We start from the raw sequence: 19718 nt of genomic DNA on the forward strand, positions 1-19718 counted from the left end.
TCCGCAGGGAAGCAAACAAAGTTGCGGACTGGCTTGCCAATGAGAGGATACGAAACAAGCATATCAACTTGTGCTGCTGGTGGGAGGAGGTAACGGATGACAGGTTGAAGGAGGGATGTTCATCCCGGGCCCTCAGCGACAGACAACAGTATTAGGAAAATTCAAGAGACAGAATTTTACTTCATGAAAACGATGGATAAGTTCACTTCAGACGGCCTTTCATAGGAGTTGCACAGTCGGTTATCGAGACAAAAGATATCCGTTCACAGGAGGAATGATTCCATGGAAGAAAAAGGCGTGAAAGGAAGAAATTTATGGGGTCAAAACCACCTGCTTCAGGCGACCTCTGACCCAGGAGAAGTTTTCCCGGCACACAAGCGATGTCATTCAGCGAGCGACACGTGGAGGTGGCTGGACAGTGATTACCGCCTTCATCGCTGGGTATTTCGTGAGCAGTTGTGTGGTCTGTTTTGGTCTGTGGCCGTCAGATCTGGAGAGGGCAAATCAACGGCCACATTTTGGTGTGCATGTTGGGAGGGTCAACACGATAAAACCACTAATGGTTTACCACCTTCATCAAGCGCCTTCCAAACCAAAGACGGTTTTAAAGAAAAGCCAATAATTCCACTCAAGAAGCCACACGTGGCGGAGGACCGAAAAAGCAAACCGCCTTCATCGCGTGGTATTCAACGGGCTTTTTAGGCCGCGCGATATGGACTCCAGCCGTTGGATCAGAAGGAAAAGATCAACGGTCAGCGTTGATCGTGCAACTTTAAGGTTTTTCGTGTGCAGGTGTGGGGTTCGATTTGGTTTGTGGCCGTCAAATCTAGAGAGGGGAGATCAACGGCTACCTTTTGGTGTGCATGTTGGTGGGGCCGAAAAGATAAAACCACTAATGGTTTACCACCTTCATCGAGCGCCTTCCAAACCAAAGACGGTTTTAAGGAAAAGCCAGCGATTCCACTCAGGAATCAACACATGGCGGAGGACCGATAAAGTAAACCGCCTTCATCGCGAGGTATTCAATGGGCTTTTTAAGTCGCGCGATATGGACTCCAACCGTTGGATCAGAGAAAGAAGATCAACGGTCAACGTTGATGGGGAAACTTTAGGGTTTTTTGGGGGCTTCGCCCATGCGCAAGTTGTTTCTTGACCGTCGGATTGTTTGAAGACAGATGTTTGGTCGGTTTTGGGGAGCGGATCTCGGATCCACTGGCCCTCTCTTGGTGCCAGGGCAGTCTAGGCCTTGTCACTGTCTGATTTTTGGAGGTTTTTTTTGGGTACTTTGGGTTTTTTCACTCCCCTTTGAGGGAGTTTATGCCTCTAGGTATATGTTGTAACATGTGTAAAATATTTTTTTTACCTAAGTGAATAGAAGGACTGTCTCTTGCTTAAGCAAACAAGAAAGATACATACCATCTGATGTTGCTTTCCCAATCACCAAATTCTAAGGAGAGAGTTGGTGTTAAAATATTGCACAAATACTTTCTAAGATGCAAAAAAGATAAATAGTTTGTATTGTTTTAAGAGTCATCTTAAGGTAACATACTCCTAACAGAAAATGGAACAATAAACTATATAACCATGATATTTAATAACAATATAATTAAGAAATCTTCCAATTATAAAATATTATGTCTTCTTAAATCAACAATTCAATATAAATAATATATATACCTAATTCTAGTGCCTAACAATTCAATACAAAGAACATACATACTTAATCTTTATATCTTTCACTTTCAACATTATGTACAAAACTAGACCATCAATATAACCAGAAAAAAGAAATCCTTAAAAAGCACAACCAATACAAAATTACATGCTAGTATATAATAATGGTCCCTAAAAAAATCTCCAAGTAAATATACAAAATTACATACCTGTATATAATAACCAAGTGGATTATTGGACATGTTGTTAGCAGCGTTTTGACCTCAACCTCTTTTATAATTGCCATTAATGAGAATTCATTCAACCACATCTATAAGTGGAAAAGCGTGATACAGTATGGTAATTAAGTTCTGCCGTGTTAAATACACACTAAAAAAATTAAGTTCTACCGTGTTAAATACACACTTAAAACGCGTTTAGAGAGATTCTAGAATCTAAAACAATTTTTATATCAATGGATCGCTATCTGTAAATAATAATTATTAATTAATTTTATATTTATATTTTAAATAATTATAAATTTAATATAAAAATTAAATATTATATATTTCTTCATTTCAGGATTTCTTTTACCCAAGGGCGCCGGGATATATAACAAAAAGTTGTTGAATTCACCAAATCGATAGTCCTCTGTCGTGCATGAGCCTGCCACATCTGCATCAGGTCAGCGCAATCTTCGATAGCACCGCCATTGGCATAAATTGGGGAAGAACTTATTCATTCGAAGTACCTTATGTAATCGTAGCAGGAATCGGAGGGGAAGCCGATGAGACGGACCCTCACGACAAGCACTAGCCGGGGCCGGGTTTGCACAGTCGGAAGTGGCAGATTAAATAATGTGAATAGCATTATATTAAACATTTTATATAAAATATAAGTGTGGGTAAAAATCCCTTATTCTCTGTTCTATTTGGTTCCCCTGCAGCTTCTGTATTCTCTTCCTCCGTGCCTGGACCTTGCTTGATCGCTTCCAGACTGATGTTCGCCCCTTTACAATCGTGTCAAGAAGCATTGGGATTCACCGCTGTTAATATTCACCTTGTAAGCCTCATAGACGGGTGGTTCTTGCTCGTCTTTATTTCGCTTGTCTGGGCTTGGCTGTAAGGGCTATGGCTCCTTCCCCGCTGGGCGGCCTTTCGTGCCCGCGTTTTCCTTCTACTTATTCTTGGTTGAAGCTTTGTGTGTTGGGTTGTCCGATTTGTTCGCGATGGAGATTTATAAAATATTGAAGCTTTGTGTGTTGGGTTGTCCGATTTGCTGGCGGGGGAGATCTATAAAATAATATTTGACCTTTCTATAAAGGAAATTTAATTTAATAAATAAATTTTTTTTTCCAAATAGAGTATAAAGGAAATTTAATTTAATAAATAATTATTTTTTTCAAATAGAGTATAAATTCAAAGTGAGAGTATATATACTTTTTATAAAATTTATTATCCTTATAAATTTAATTTATTAAATAAATTTAAATTTATTTTTAAACCAATACAAATTCAAATTTAAAGAAAAAGAGTGTGCATACACTTTCATAAAATTTAGTATCATTACAAAATAAAAAAAAATATTTAATATAAAATGTCATTTTCAATATTTATTATTAATGGTTAAATTAAAATATAAAATATGATATTAATAAATTAGTTATTATTAATAAAAGAATAATATTTCAACTCTGTATTTACTTAAATTGAGCTAAATTGACTTAATGATGTCAAATGACCTCGTGACAATTTCCTATGTTTGCAATACTGTTGATTGATTCTGTGTGAGACAGGAAATTCCATCAACAAAAAACAGAGACTCACCTGGTTCACTCTTGGATCCAATGAATGAAGATAAGTTGGGAGAGAAGCAATGAATTGCCCAACAGGGGCAGAAGCTGACCCTGCCACCATTCTGAATAACTTCTCGCCACTGAACTCCTCAACGCTCTCCATGGGCGACACTCCTTCCCTCTTCTGCCTCTGTTCTCTTCGTCTGTAACAGCCGATACCACTGTCCTGCTGCCATGTCCCCTCTTTGCGCAAGATCATCTGCTACATTTCCTCGAATCGACTCAGAATGTCGTTCTGAAAGGGATCTTTCGCACCGGGTATTTTGGGCAGAAGCCGCTTTGATAAAAAGAATGCAAAGAAGTGAGAGAATTTGAGCATGGGTAAATTATTTCTCCTAAATTTCCGGCATCTGAAGTGTTTCTCATTGCACAAAACACTTTTCACGATTCGATAGAGAATAGACGTTGATCTGCAGGTTCTCGCGGATTAACAGCACCAGCATGCCTCTGCAGAAGTTTCAATTACCACATTAAACCCCGGCATAAATAAGAATCCCTAAATTAGAATGATTGTCCATACCGGCAGTGCAATATCGGGCTTTGGAATCTAAATGTCATATATAATTTTATGTTTCCGTATCACCTATAGTGAATGGGAGTGTTCTGTAAAAATGAACGACAACTCAACAAGAAATAATTAACTTCGAATTAGCCAAACGCAAAGATGAACAGAGATTTCAAGAACACCTGTCACAATGGATAAAGAGAGAAATACCGCTTTATGTACCTGCCAACAGTTCTATGTATCGGCAACCTGGCCATTCTAAATAAGCCCTTCTTCAACTCAAAAACCTGGCCATTCTAAATAAGCCCTTCTTCAACTCAAAAAGATATTCCAAGAAAGAAAACATTGAACGTACTCTTTATCTTACCTTCAGAAGAGAAAAACAGCTTCTCGGAAAGCTAAATGAAGATCAAAATAGCTTTTTAGGATATTGCAGATATGTCTCCCTGAAAACTCATTTTCTGGGAGCGACTTCTCATTTGCTGCTCAAGCTGATCATTCAAGAGAAAATATAGTTATCTGGACAAAACAGACATTTAAAAGAGTCCATTCATTATAATTTATTCTTAAAAATTATCCTTCAGGGAAACTTGAAGAGAAACGCGAAATTCTTCAATAATTGTATTAATCCACCTTTCAAAGTGTCAATTAGTACATGAAAACTCTATTAAGTAAATCACGACTAAATTCAGTTAATTGTTGATCTTTGGCAAATTTGCCCTTAGATTCATTAAACTATAATAAATACCTGCCAAATTTTGAGATAAGCCACCAGCTACTTCAAGAAAAGGGGAAAAATGTGCTTCCTTCAATGAATCATCACAAAGCCACCTAGCTCACGCTGGAAGTCATTTGACAAAGGCGTTATTTCAGATTAATTTTCAGTGAAGGCCTGCGAAATGATTAAGATGCAATACCCGCGAAATGATTGAGATACAGTGGCTACTTGAAACACCTGCGCCCAGACTAGTGTCATTTTGCAAAAGTTGCTATTTCAAACTAATTGATGTGAAATGGCTTGTTCAGCTTAATAGATTCTTTTCCAGTTTAATTAAGGTAAAACTAACTGTAGTCCAAATTAATCACTCAGAGAGATGGAAGAGAAATTAAGATATAAATTTCTTAAAAAAAGAATTTAAGGTGTAAATTGTTTCAAGTTAAAAGATTTATTTAATTATATAATTTAATTCATTGTTATAAATATTTTTACAAAATTTGTTTTTAAAATTAATGACTATTAAATTTATCAATCATTTAATTTATATAATTACTCTAATTTATATTATAAATTAATCTTATTTTAATTTAACTGTAAATTAAAGATAATATAAAATTTTACCATAAACCTTGTTCACACTATTTTTTCCAAGTAAAATGTATATATATAATATAATTTGATTCATAATTATATGTGACCAATCATTTAATTTATATAAATACTCTAATTTATATTATAAATTAATTTTATTTTAATTTAACATAATCTAAAATTTTAACATAAACTGTTTTCACATTTTCCTCTCTTCTAGTAATACTTATATATAATACAACCAAATTCATAATTATATGTAATGCAAATGTTATAAATGTCAAATTAGTTTTGCTTCCCAACTTTATTTCCTTTTCTATTAATGAATTTTATGATTTCTTTTAATGAATTTTATGATTTCTATTACATAGATGGTGTACCTATAGTGAATGCTTATGAGAACGGAAAATATCATAAATGATGTTAACGAATATACACATACATAGAATCAGCAAGCAAAGTGATATCGATCTCAGACAATCAGTTGCTCCTCACTATAAAAAAAACAAACAAACAAACAAACTTTCTAATAAATGGCCAATTGAAGAGGAAAATGGGAAGTTAATCTTACTAAAAGCAAAAATTGGAGCATTGGCAAGGTATCCTTAGTTGCCCCAAAACTTGGGCATATGCAAGGTATCCTAAGTTTCCGAAAAAATTGGAGTATAAGACTGGAACACTGTCAATGTTTATTTTTCCTTTATTACTTAAATTTTGAAATTTAAGAAAAAATCTAATAAATCCATTAATTGAAAATAATCAAACAACATGAAATATATCACTCAAAATGAGGACATCCAATTTGGCTTTCTCAATAACCAAATTCTATGGGGAAGAGGAGAGTGCATTAAAATACTATTCAAAGCACCATCCAAAATGCAATAAAGATAATAGATTGTATTGTTATATAAGTCGTCTTAAATAAACAAACATGCTTGTCATGGAAGATGGAACAAGAAGCTATATTGCTAGAGTATTAAATAGCAATATAGTTAAGAAATCCTTCAATTATAAAAAATTATTTTTTTTAAAATCAAGAATTTAATATAAATAACTTATATATTTAATTTTAGTATTTTTTCAACTTTGATATTATATACAAAATTAGACAAACAAACAAAAAAACAAAAAAAATCACAAAACTAAACCAATACAAAATTACTGAATTACTTGTTACATACTTGTATATAATAAATGTCATGGAAAAATTTATAAATTACTTGTTACATACTTGTATATAATAAATGTCATGGAAAAATTTATAGGTTAGAAATAAATACAAAATTACATACTTGTATATAATAAAGAAGGGGCAGATGGTGTATATGGATGGCTAGAAATGTTGTTGGCAGGATTTTGACCTTGACCTTCCACCTTTTTATCATTGTCATTGTAGACCCCTTTTTATCATTGTGAGAATTCATTCAACCACATTTGTAAGTTGTAAAGCTGGCGGCCAGAGTTGTATTCCTATTTTATGATATATTATTTATAATAATTATTAATTAATTTTATTTTAATATTTATTATTAAATAATTATATATTTAATATTTAATTTAAAATATAAATATTATTAATTATTTTAATAAATATAATTTTATATTTATTAAAAGTTATATTTTTATTTGAAAATATAAATAAATCTGTGAAAATAAAATTAACCTGTAAAACAAAGATACTCATATCTAATCACATGCTGAGGTAAAAACAAATCAAAGCTTTCTGAGATCTCCAAAAGAGAGGAAGAAGGCATTTCATCACTTCATGATTTCTTGCATCTAGGGGCGCCGGGATATATAACCAAATAAAAATTGTTGAAATCACCAAATTGGTAGCCCTCTATCTTGCAAGAGCCAGCCACTTCTCAATCAGGTCAGCGCAATCTTCGGTAGCATACCCACTAGAGTAACTCGGGGACGAATTTATTCATTCGATCTAGCCTCAGTCGAGCAAGAAAAGTGAGATTAGGTAATTGTACCGGGAAACGGAGAAGTCATGAGACGGACCCGCATAGGTGGAAAATTAAAATAATGTGTTAATGTGAATACGATTAGTATTAATTTTTTTATAAAATATAAGTATTATTAATTATTATTAGTTATAATAGAGATATAAATAAAATTTATGTTTACTAAATAATTAGTTATATCAGAAGTTAATGGATAGATAAAAAGTAGTGATTTAAAAATAGGTGAATAAAATAATATCTGAGTTTTTTTAATTAGGTAAGAAATTTAATTTAATAATTAAAAAATTTATTTTATTTTTAAAAATATATAAATTTAAATTCAAAGAAAATGGAGTATATATATTTTCATAAAGTATATACATTTTTATTTTATTTATCGGGGAAGAATGTGTCTCTTCATGCAGGAGTAGGAGGAAGACCTTGACACAATCTCCAAACATAATAGCTAAATAGGGAATTGCTCAATTTATTTTTTCTTTTTCAATGTCATTTCATGGTCTTCATAATTTAACTGCAAACCATCCCAAAACTACCTAGAAAAACCACCTTGGTATAAGAAAGATAGACACAGACTCAAGAATATAAATATTTGCAAAAATATAAAATCTAAATTTACACTCGAAGAAAAATAAAAACAAAAAGCATGCATGTTCCTCCACATAGCATTCATTCTAACAACCTAATCCTCCATTCTAACTATTACACTTTTATCAAAAGCCCAATACAATTATACTGAACAAAACAAATCTCTAATAAAAACAAAACCAAAACATACCTCAACAAAAAAATAAAAATCAAAAGCATAAGTAGTACTCCACCACAAAGACCATTCCAACTAACTTGCTCTTCCATGACAAGATTAACTTTTATCAGATTCAAATAAAATTATATTCTATTTACTTATCTCTACAATATTATATACTCTATAGGTTAAGGATAACAGAAAAGAAAAAAAAAATTACTTAGACCTAAATAAATAAACTGAATCTAAAATTATTTATACCATAACATACAAACTATGAAAATTTAAACTAAAACATTGAACTAAAAAAATGCCAATTAAGTTTAATTTGGATGATTAAAAAAAATATGGTTATCAACCCTATCCAAATTCAATTCCTATATAATTCAAACCAACTTATTACCTAATTTGGATGATTAAAAAAAATATTGTTATCAATCCTATCCAAATTCAATTCCTATATAATTCAAACCAACTTAATACATAATAAATACAAAAACTCTGCAAATTAAATTACATAATTCTTAATCGGTTTCTTATGTGATTTTCTGCACCTAAATTTTTTGTTGTTGTTTGGAATCAAATCATGACCTAAGCAATTAAATATTTTCCTTTTTCTTAATAAATTCGTCAGCTCTGCCTCTGCCTTCTGTTACTCATTTTTTTCCAGTTTCTCGCAGAAGAACTCGCACAAGAACTTTACATTTGGATATATTTCAATTCTCTTTCGTTTTTATACTTGCGTGCATTTCTTATTTCTTTGTTTTTCAGTTTTTCTTCACCTCAATTTAAGGACTGAGAGGTGACGATCTCGAATCTTTTAATCTTGGGTTTGTTTAAGGATATTAGAGTCACAGACATGTCTCTGGTAAAATTCATTAACTATTTTTAGAACGGCTTCTCATTTGCTGTTCAAGTGAAAATATAGTTACCTGGACTTTTAATAACAGACATTTAAGAGAGTCTATTCATTATAATTTATGCTGGTAAGAAATTTGAAGAAAAAAGCCAAATTTTCCCTTTAATTACGGTAATACCTGCACAATTTTGAAATAGGCCACCAGCTACTTCAAGAAAAAGAAGCAAATGTGCTTCCCTCAAATAAGAGAAGCATCACAAAGCCACCTTGCCCACGCTTGAATTCATCTGAAAAGGTGTTATTTCAGATTAATTTTCAATAAATGCCTGCAAAATGCTTGAGATACAGCAGCGACTTGAAACACCTGCGGGATACTCGTGTCAGTTTGCAAAAGTTGCTATTTTAGACTAATAAATGTGAAATCGTGTCAGTTTGCAAAAGTTGCTATTTTAGACTAATAAATGTGAAATAGTTTGTTGGGCTCAATAGATTCCTTTTCCTAAAACTAGTTCAGGTCCTAACTAAACACTAGATTTATTGCTGGTTGGGCTCAATAGATTCCTTTTCCTAAAACTAGTTCAGGTCCCAACTAACACTAGATTTTATTGAGCACCCAGAGGAATTGAAAAGGACTCAGCTAGATTGAAAAGAAATTAAGATGTATTTTTTTCCTCATAGTTGGTAAATTATTTATTTAGTTTTATAGTATGTATTTATTTTGATTTATAAAAGTTAATTTATTCTATTCTTTTTAGTAAGACTTATTTATAATATAACTAGATTCATAATCATATGTTTTGTGTATGAAAAATTATTTTTGCTTCTTTAATTTTGTTTGTTTTTCTATTACTAAAATTTTATTGTCTTAAAATCTTAATTATAATCAATTTGATGAAAATAACATATATTTAAAAATACATTTTATGATTTTCATTACATAGATGGTGTACCCACTTGACCAAAAATATGGTGAATGCTTATGAGAACTGAAAATATCATCAATGTGAAATAATATACACATACATATAATAAACACTCAAATCCATCTAGATCTTAGAGAAAATTACACATATCACAACTAGCTTAATTTCATTTTGACAAACCTAGTCAATATACCCAACCAAAAAAACAAATAAACAAACTTTATAATAAACAGCCAATTGAAGAGGAAAATGGGAAGTAAATCTGACTCAAAAGCAAAAATTGGAGCACAGGTAAGACATCCTTAGCTAGGGAAGGCATCCTGCATTTCCTTCTCAATTCCTCTCTGAAAAACAAATCAACCACAAAAATCCTCTCAATTATATTGAGAAACTCTAATTAGATGTTTATTTTTACTTTTAAGTTACATAAAGTTTGAAAAAAAAAAAAAAGAAGACATATAAATTGAAATGAATCAAACAAAAATAAAAGATACTAGTGAAAATAAACACCATCTGATGTTGCTTTCCCAATCACCAGATTCTAAGTGGAGAGCTTAAGTTAAAATATTGCACAAACACTTTCTAAGATGCAATAAAGATAATAAATTATATTGTTTTATGAGTCATCTTTAAGGTAACATACTCCTAACAAAAAATGAAACAATAAATTATTTAACCATGCTATTTATATAACCACACTATTTAATAGCAAGATAGTTAAGAAATATTTCAATTATAAAGAATTATCCCTTTTTAAACTAACAATTCAATATAAATAACATATACCTAATTCTAATGTCTAACAATTCAATACAAATAATAATCTTAATGTCTTTCAATAAAAAATCCTTTAAAGACAACAACAAAACAAAACAAAACCAATACAAAATTACATATTCGTATATAATTATAAATAATATATTTATTTTAAAATTATATAAATATATAATTATTTATATTTTAAATTTATTAAGTAAATATGCAAACAGATAAATTAACATGTAAAACAAAGGATAGAGAGGAAGAAAGCCGTTTCAGATTTCATCATTTAATGATTTTTTTTATTTATCAAAGGGCGCCACGATATATAGGAGTTGTCTTTAAAGAGACTTTTTGGAAGCTTTTCCGATGGGTTTTTCCGGTCAAAATCTCGTAGCAATTTATTGAAATCGCAAGTTTGATAGCTAATTTCTGCACAATCAAAGCGTCCCAAAGGTTTTTCAGGGTGGTGAATCCAAATGTGCAGTTAAAAAACCATTTTAAATAATACAAATCAAGATTAAACCTCAATTTTTTCTGCCGGATTCCGTGAATCTCCAAAAAGTCGCACTAAAGACAACTCCCGATATATATAACAAAAAGTTGTAGAATTCACCAGATTGAGCCTCCCAGTTCTCAATCAGGTAGGCGCAATCTTCAATATCATGGCCACTGAAGTAAATTGGGGAAGAACTTATTCATTCGAAGTAGGAAACTCCTATTTCATAGACGGAGTTGTCTATAATGTGACTTTTTGGAGATTCAGGTGACGGAATCCGGCGGAAGAAGAAATTGAGGCTAAATCTTGATTTGTTGCTGCATATTTGGATTCAGCACCCTGGAAAACCCCTGGGACGCTTTCATTGTGCAGAAACTAGCTATCAAACTTGCGATTCCAATAAATTCCTGCCGGATTTCGACCGGAAAAACCCGCTAAAAAAGCTTTCAAAAAGTCGCGTTATAGACAACTGCTTTCATAGACCATAGAAAAGTAAATGCTGCCTGACATGCGAGGCAGATAGCGTTTACCCTCTTAGTGACAGCAGGCGAATCGAGATATCAACCTGGAGAGAGGGCGAAAGCTATCTACCTAGCATTTACTTTTCTATAGTCTATGAAATAGGAACAGCAGGAAAAGTGAGCTTATGCAGGAATCGGAGGCGAAGCCCATGAGAGATCTGAGGGACCCTTGCGGCAGCACTCGCCAGGACCCGTTCGCACGGTCGGAAGTGGCACATTAAATAATGTGAATAACATTATATGAAACTTTTTATATAAAATAGAAGTATGCGTAATTATTATTATTTATAATGAAGATATATAAAAAGTATTGGTGATTTAAAACTATTCAAGTAATTCTTTGACTTTTTCAGTTACTAAGAATATCTAATTTAATAAATAACTATTTAAATTTATTTTCAGGAAAATTTAAATTTAAAAAAATAAGAATATATACACTTTCATAAAATTAATTATTATTATAAATTTAAATTTATTTTTAAAGAATATAAATTCAAATGCTAAGAAAGCGGACTTGTATATATTTGCATAAAATTTACTATCATTATAAATTTGCTTTATTAAATAACTTATGATCATTTACAATATTATAATAAAAAAAATATTTAAAATAAAATGTAATTTAAATTTATTTTTAAAAAAATATAAATTCAAATCCGAAAAAAGCGGACCTGTATATATATTTTTATAAAATTTATTATCATTATAAATTTGCTTTATTCAATAACTTATGATCAAATAAAATGTAATTTTAAATATTTATTAAATGGTTAAATTTAAATTTAAAATTCCATATTAATGAGTTAGATATTATTAATAATTATTTTAAAATAAAGGATAATATTAAAAGTTTATTTTTATTTGTAATTATTTAAAATTTAAATTTAAAATAATATTAAATATTTATTAATTATATTTATAATTATCCTATATTATATTTATTAATACATCCATATAAATTATAACTTATTTAAATTTTAATTTTAATATATTAAAATTATATAAAACATATTAACTTAAATTTAATATATTAAAATATACATCTAAATTAATCTAACAGTAATTTGGTTCTGAATTAAAAATAATAATGATAATATATTTTTTTTAATTTACATACTCTCATTTAAATCTAACTTTACTCCAATTTATTTACACTCTATTTTAACCATACTCTATTTTAACCTAATGGTGCTCCAATTTCATAGTTTCCAAAAACCACAGAACTCAAAGAATGCCTCCGAGAACTGCTGATAAAATTAACACTCACGAATAGACATATACATGCACTAAATAAAAATCAGACACAAGCCCTTAATATACCATGGGGTTTATCTCCAATTGTACATCTAAACCATCTCCAATGGAATATCACAATGGAGTTTATCTCCATTTTGACAAAAAGCCCTTAATATACCATAAATCCCCAACGGCCAATTGAACATGAAAATGAAAATTGAACCTTACTGGGACGAAGAATTGGAGCATAAACAGACAGACACTCGAATATTTGAAAGGGAAATTCCTCGGCTCCCTCCTCGACACCCCTCTGCATTGCTAACGAAACAAAGAAGCCCTCTCAATATAACCGTGCAAATTTCTGATTACATGTTCATATTCCATTCCGAAGCTTCAGAAATTTTATGTTCATAACAGGAAAATTTACCCCACATCTGAATCCTAAACGGACAGATCTCACGATGCTTGAGAGGGCGGAGGGCCCCACTAATTTGAGATTCTAAAGCTATCTCTAAATAGCTGAAATATGAATCACACACCTGCATGTTGCTGGCATAAGATTTAACTATTAAAACATTGAAGATTTAATTATTTGTTTTTTCACTTGAAAAAATCATGCCTGGAGTAGCTATTACGCGAACATAATCCTGATTTAACTATTAAAACATTGAAGATTTAATTATTTGTTTTTTCACTTGAAAAACACTAACATAATCCTGATTTAACTATTAAAACATTGAAGATTTAATTATTTGTTTTTTCACTTGAAAAAATCATGCCTGGAGTAGCTATTACGCGAACATAATCCTACCCTAAATTGGTGAGTACCAAACTCCCCATTTAGCCGATAAACCACCTTTAGATCACATCCGGGGGACTGCAGTATCCTATTCGATTAACTTATAACCAATCCAACACCAAGGTCAACTCCAACTTATCTTCGAGTAATACTTGTATATAATACGACCAGATTCATAATTACATAGGTCAACTCCAACCTATCTTCAAGTAATACTTAATACTTTATATATAATATAACTAGATTCATAATATATGTAATGCACATGTTAAAGATGGCAAATTAGTTTTGTTTCTCAACTTTATTTGTTTTTCCATTATCGAGATTCTAATGTTTTAAAATTTTAATCACTAGCAATTTGATGAAACTAACATATATTTAAAAATGAATTTTAGGATTTCTATTAAATAGAGGGTGTACCTACAATGAATGCTTATAAGAACTGAAAATGCCATAAATGCTAACTAATATACACATACAGTGATATCGATTTTAGACAATTTATTGCCTCTTCAATGTCTAAATATCACACATAATCACATATTATAATGGGTTTTAATTTCATTTTGACAAATGTCTTCACTATAACGAAAAAAACAAATTTTCTAATAAATGACCAATTTAAGAGGACAATGGGAAGTAAATCTTACTAAAAGCAAAAATTAGAGCATTGAAAATATATCCCTACTTGCCCTAAAAATTTGAGCATAAGCAAGGCATCCCTCTTTGCATCACAAATTAACCACAAGAACCCTCTCAATTTCAATGGAAAACTCTGATTGGGTGTTCATTTTTCCTTCTCAAATTACATAGATTTTGAAATTAAAGAATTTTTTTTAATAAACCTATAAATTGAAAAGAATCAAATGAATATGAAAGATACCAGTGAAAATGAACACATCCAATTTTGCTTCCCCAAAAGCCAGTTTCTAAGGTGGAGAAGAGATTGCATTCAAATACTACTCAAAACACCATCCAAAATGCGATAATGATAACAGATTGTATTATTATATAAGTCATCTTAAAGAAACATGCTCCTAATGGAAGATGAAACAAGAAATTATAAAACCATGGTATTAAATAGAAACATAGTTAAAAAATCCATCAATTATAAAAAATTATCTTTCCTTAAATCAAGAATTCAATATAAATATCTTATATAACTAATCATAATGTCTTTCACCTTTAACATTATACACAAAATTAAGTGGTAGATACAAACACAAAACTAAGCTATAGATACAAACACAATAAAAAAAATTAAGTAAAAAAAAATAACAAAACAAAACCAATACAAAATTACATACTTGTATAACAATTATCCTGAAAAAAAAATACAAAATTACATACTTGTATAATCGTTGGAGATGTTGTCTTTTATAGTTGTCATTGTAAACAAATTTACAAGGGCCCGCAACGACCCTCACTTTCAGGCGCTAAATAGGCGCTAAATATACAAATCTAGTGATACAATAAATATAGTATGGTGATTAGGTTCTCTGAATACACATTTTAGAATCTAATACATTTTTTAAATGAATGGGTGATTAAAGTTGTATTCATCTTTTATTGTTAATTACATATTTGGTGGATAATAATTATTAATTAATTTTATTTTAATATTTATTATTAAAAATTATATATTTAATATAAATATAAATATTATTAATAATATTTATTTATATTTATCGAAATTTATTTGTTAATTGAGAATTTAATTATTAATAATATATTTATTTTAAAATGATATAAATAAATAATTATTTTAATTTTAAATTTATTAAATATATATTTAAAAATTAATTTAATATGTAAAACAAAAATACTTATATAAAATTAAGTGTGAAGGCAAAACCAAATCAAAACCTTATGAGATCCCCAAAAAGAGAGAAAGAAGACCATTTCAGATTTCATGAGTTCTTGCATCCCCGGCCAGGGATATATAACCAAAAAATAATGGTTGAGTTCACCAAGTTCACCAAATTGATAGCCCTCTATCTTGCAAGAGCCTCCTACTTCTCAATCAGGTCAGCGCGATCTTCGGTAGCATGCGCGATCTGGCCTCCGTACAGGAGGAAAGGTGACCTTATATAATCGTACCCAGAAATGGAGAAGTCTATGAGATGGACCCGCACAGGCCGAGATCGCACCATTGGAAGTTGAAAATTAAAATTATGTGAATAGGATTAATATTAAATTTTTTATAAAATATAAGTATTCCTAATTATTAATAGTTATAATAAAAATATAAATAAAATGTATGTTTATTAAATAATTATTTATATTAGAAGTGAGTTAACGGATGGATAAAATGCAGTGATGTAAAATAGGTGAATAAGGTAATATTTGATTTGAAAAATAGGTGAATAAGGTAATATTTGATTTGAGTTTTTTTAATTAGGTAAGAAATCTAATTTAATGATTAAAACATTAAAAAGATATAAATTTAAATATAAAGAAAAAAAATATAGACAATTTTATAAATTTACTTTATAATATTATAAGAGAAAATATTTAATATAAAATGTAATTCTAAATACATATTATAAATAATCATATTAAAATAAAAGATAATAGTGAATATATTATACTTATATTTATAATTAAGTTATATTATATTTATTAATTTATAATATTTTAAATTAAATAATTATATTAATTTTCAATAAACTAACAATTATTTGAATTTTAATATACTAAAAATTAATTTTAATTAAAATTTTAAAATCAGTAATTAATAAATAAATTATTATTAGACCATTATGATTACATATACGCATTAAAAACGCAATATTAATAAGTGGAACAGTTTTCGTTTATACAATATATTTAATATAAAATTAATAAAATAAAACATATATAAAATATATTAACTTAAATTTATTTTAATATATTAAAAAAATACATTTAAATTAATTAATCATTTCAGTGAATTAAAAATAATATAATTTTTAGTTTACATACTCTAATTTAAATCTAACCCTACTTTAATTTTAATCTTAATGGTGTTTATAATCTCTGATTTAACCCTAACCTTACTCCAATTTCATGGTTTCCAATAGCTAAAGATTGTAGCTACCTAACCAACGCAAGAAGGCTAGGTGAATGTCTATGAGAAGGGAGGGTAAAATTAACACTTCAGAATAAGCATGTAAATAGACTAAATACTAAATACGTATACTGCAGCTAAAATTAACAATTCAGAATAAGCATGTAAATACACTAAATACTAAATACGTATACTGCAGGTAAAATTAACCCTTCAGAAAAAGCATGTAAATCACTAAATACGTATACTAGTTGCCTCTCCCAGGTTATCTTTAACTGTAAAAATCAGACATAACATAATAGAATATCAGAGCGGGGTTTATCTCTATTTTGACAAAGGCCTCCAATATACCAAAAATTCCCAAAACTTTCTGACAAACGGTCAATTGAAGATGAAAATGTTAAGTGAATCTTACAGAGACGAAAAACTGGAGCATAAACAGACAGCTACCGAACATTTAGTTGGGAGCTTCCTAAGTTTACAATATTGTTGCTCGATTCTGTGCCGACACGAAATTTCATCAACAAATGGTAAAAACAGAAACTCACCTGCTTCACTCTTGAATCCAATGAATGAAGAAAAGTTGGGGGAGAAGCAATGAATAACTTCTCGGCAATGAACTCCTGAACGCTCACCATGGGCAACACTCCTTCCCTCTTCTGCCTCTGCTCTCTTCGCCTGTAACGGCTGATACCACTGCCCTGCTGCCATGTCCCCTCTTTGCCCAAGATCTACTGCTATAATTCCTCGAATCGACTGTGAATGTCGTTCTGAAAGGGATCTTTCCCACCTATTATTTTGGGCAGAAGCCGCTTTGATTAAAAGAATGCAAAGAAGTGATAGAATTTGAGCATAGGTAATAAATTCCACGAAGCATCATACCTGAACTGAAATGGGTGGGATGCAATCCATCGGCAAATGAAATTTAGGTATTGGTCATTCTCCATTCTTCCGCCATCTGAAGTGTCTCTAACTGCACAAAACACTTTTCACGATGCGACAAAGAGAATAGCCGCTGATATTTTACCTCTTCTCACGGATTAAAAAATCCCAAATGATTGTCCGTACCAGCACGCGATATCGGGCCCCTCAATTTAAATGTCATATATTAATTTATATTCGACCTTATGTAAACCTATAATGAATTTCTATACAATGTACAACTCAACTAAAAATAATTAACTGCAAACCGAGATTTCAAGAACACCTGTCAGTGTGGATAGAGATTTAAAGAACACCTGTCACAATGGATAAAGAGAGAAATACTGCTTTATGTACTACCTGCCGACAGGTTTTATGTACCTGCAACACGACCATCGTAAATAAGAGAAGATTGCCCTACCTACTTCAAACTCAAAAAGGTATACCAAGGATTCAGGAATAACACGTTGAAATTTGAATGTAGTCTTTATCTTACCTTGAAGAGAGAAACAGCTTCTCGGAACGCTACATGAGTAGACTACGCCCTGAATAAAGATCAAATCAGCTGCTCTGTCGCCGGCTTAGAGTGATGAATATCATGTTTTCATCCCTATTTATTTCTTAACATTTGGCAGCCAAAAAAAATTGGTTGGCCGAGCAATTCACAGACAAGAAGAAAGAAATGGAAGGAAAAAACCAAAACATTTCATACAACCAAAACCCCATCAAGAAAAACACAAGAGCATGGCCATGCTACTGAACCACCAAACGTCAAACAAAAGGCAAGCCAATATAAAAGCCGCCGCAGCCTGCAAAGAAACCACATCAAACAAAAGCCAAGGCAATACAATAGACTTTGCAATGAAACAAACCACTGCGGTGTTTGGTCCAGGAAAGGGCATTAAATACGCTCCATCTCCAACGGTCACTACACCTGGTCAGGTTTAAATTAATTTAAAGCTTCTTTTAATTGAGCCACTTTTTTCCACATCAAATTAGGTGACACCTTTTGTTTGAGTCGGTTAGAGAAAACATTGCGGTCATGATTCACACTTAACAAACTTTAAATCTGGTTGTTCTATTTAAATATCTTCAAGATTTCTGCGCCCCTCTATATGTTAGAAAGGTGGGCACTCGATCGAAGTCAGTTTGAAAGCTATTGAATGTTGCGAGGTTAACACTCGGAAGTTATTATAGGTGTACTCTAATCCTCTACACCATCAAATTAAAAATGATCTAAACTATTCCAATACAATTAAATTAACAATGATCTAAATTATTACAATAATTTCAATACCATTAAATTAACAATGATTTAAATTATTACAATACTCTCATGTGGTTTATTTTATGTTGTTTTAAGTTGTAAAGTTATTGAATTGAGGCTTTTGTGATCTATATTTTATGTTGTTTTAAGTTGTAAAGTTATTGAATTGAGGCTTTTGTGATCTATAATATTTTTAAGAAGAGTTTCAGGGTAAATCACACGTAGAAAACCTTTGTCGACGCATTTCGAACCAACTATTATGGTTCATCGTCAGGACAAGTTGAGGAGTCAGATCATAGGTGCGAGTTAAATAGGGAGAGCAGAGCTTCCAAACAGCTAGGTGTGACCATTAAGGGCTATAATAACGGCTAAATTATATAATAATATTCTAATGTTAATTGAGGATCAATAGTAATATAATATAAAGTCAAAGTAACTCATTATATTCATAATAAATAATTCAATAATTTATATAATATATTAAATAATAGAATCTTGTACTATTTCATTTTTATTTTTAAAAATTCAATAATTTATATATTACAACATATTATATATTTGAATCTCGTACTATTTCATTTATAGATTTTATTGGTAATTAATTAATTTAATTATTTAAGCTCAAAGTCAATCAAGGTTAAGTAAAGGGGTCTCCATAACATTTTATTAAAAATATTTTTAATTTGGTTATTAATTAATTTTTTTTTAATATATTTAAATAAATTAAAAATCAAGGTCAAGTAAAAGGGTAATTTACTCCTCTTCTTCTTGTTTTTTTTTTGGAAATAATAAAAAAATATTAAATAGAATTAATAAATTATTTTAAATTGTTAGTTAAGAAATTTTATTTA

The 19718-nt window shown here is 30.3% G+C and overlaps 1 protein-coding gene across 12 annotated transcripts in view; it reads right to left on the reverse strand.

Moving 5' to 3' along the window:
• The window catches only part of LOC149148932 (uncharacterized), a 156528-nt gene extending 138058 nt beyond the window's left edge, over positions 1–18470 (reverse strand). For 3 of the 12 annotated variants that reach the window (XR_016262959.1, XR_016262958.1, XR_016262952.1), the window contains exons 1-6: positions 18097–18467; positions 17562–17981; positions 17228–17469; positions 9072–9180; positions 4762–4854; positions 3480–4504 (exon numbers count right to left, since the gene is read on the reverse strand). Coding sequence is in view for 1 of the 12 variants with exons in the window: in XM_089440976.1 (XP_089297102.1) it covers positions 17228–17469; positions 17562–17626 (307 nt within the window). In the remaining 11 variants the exon portion in view is untranslated. Of the gene's footprint in view, positions 1–3479; positions 4533–4761; positions 4855–9071; positions 9258–17227; positions 17470–17561; positions 17982–18096 lie in introns of all 12 variants that reach the window. The other 9 variants (XR_016262956.1, XR_016262955.1, XR_016262954.1 and 6 more) reach the window with 9 other exon arrangements.
• Positions 18471–19718: the final 1248 nt, after the last annotated feature.

Source organism: Pinus tabuliformis, chromosome 9 (assembly GCF_031772625.1).
Source record: "Pinus tabuliformis cultivar Carrire ecotype Pingquan chromosome 9, CPIR1, whole genome shotgun sequence".
Taxonomy (NCBI): Eukaryota; Viridiplantae; Streptophyta; class Pinopsida; order Pinales; family Pinaceae; genus Pinus; species Pinus tabuliformis.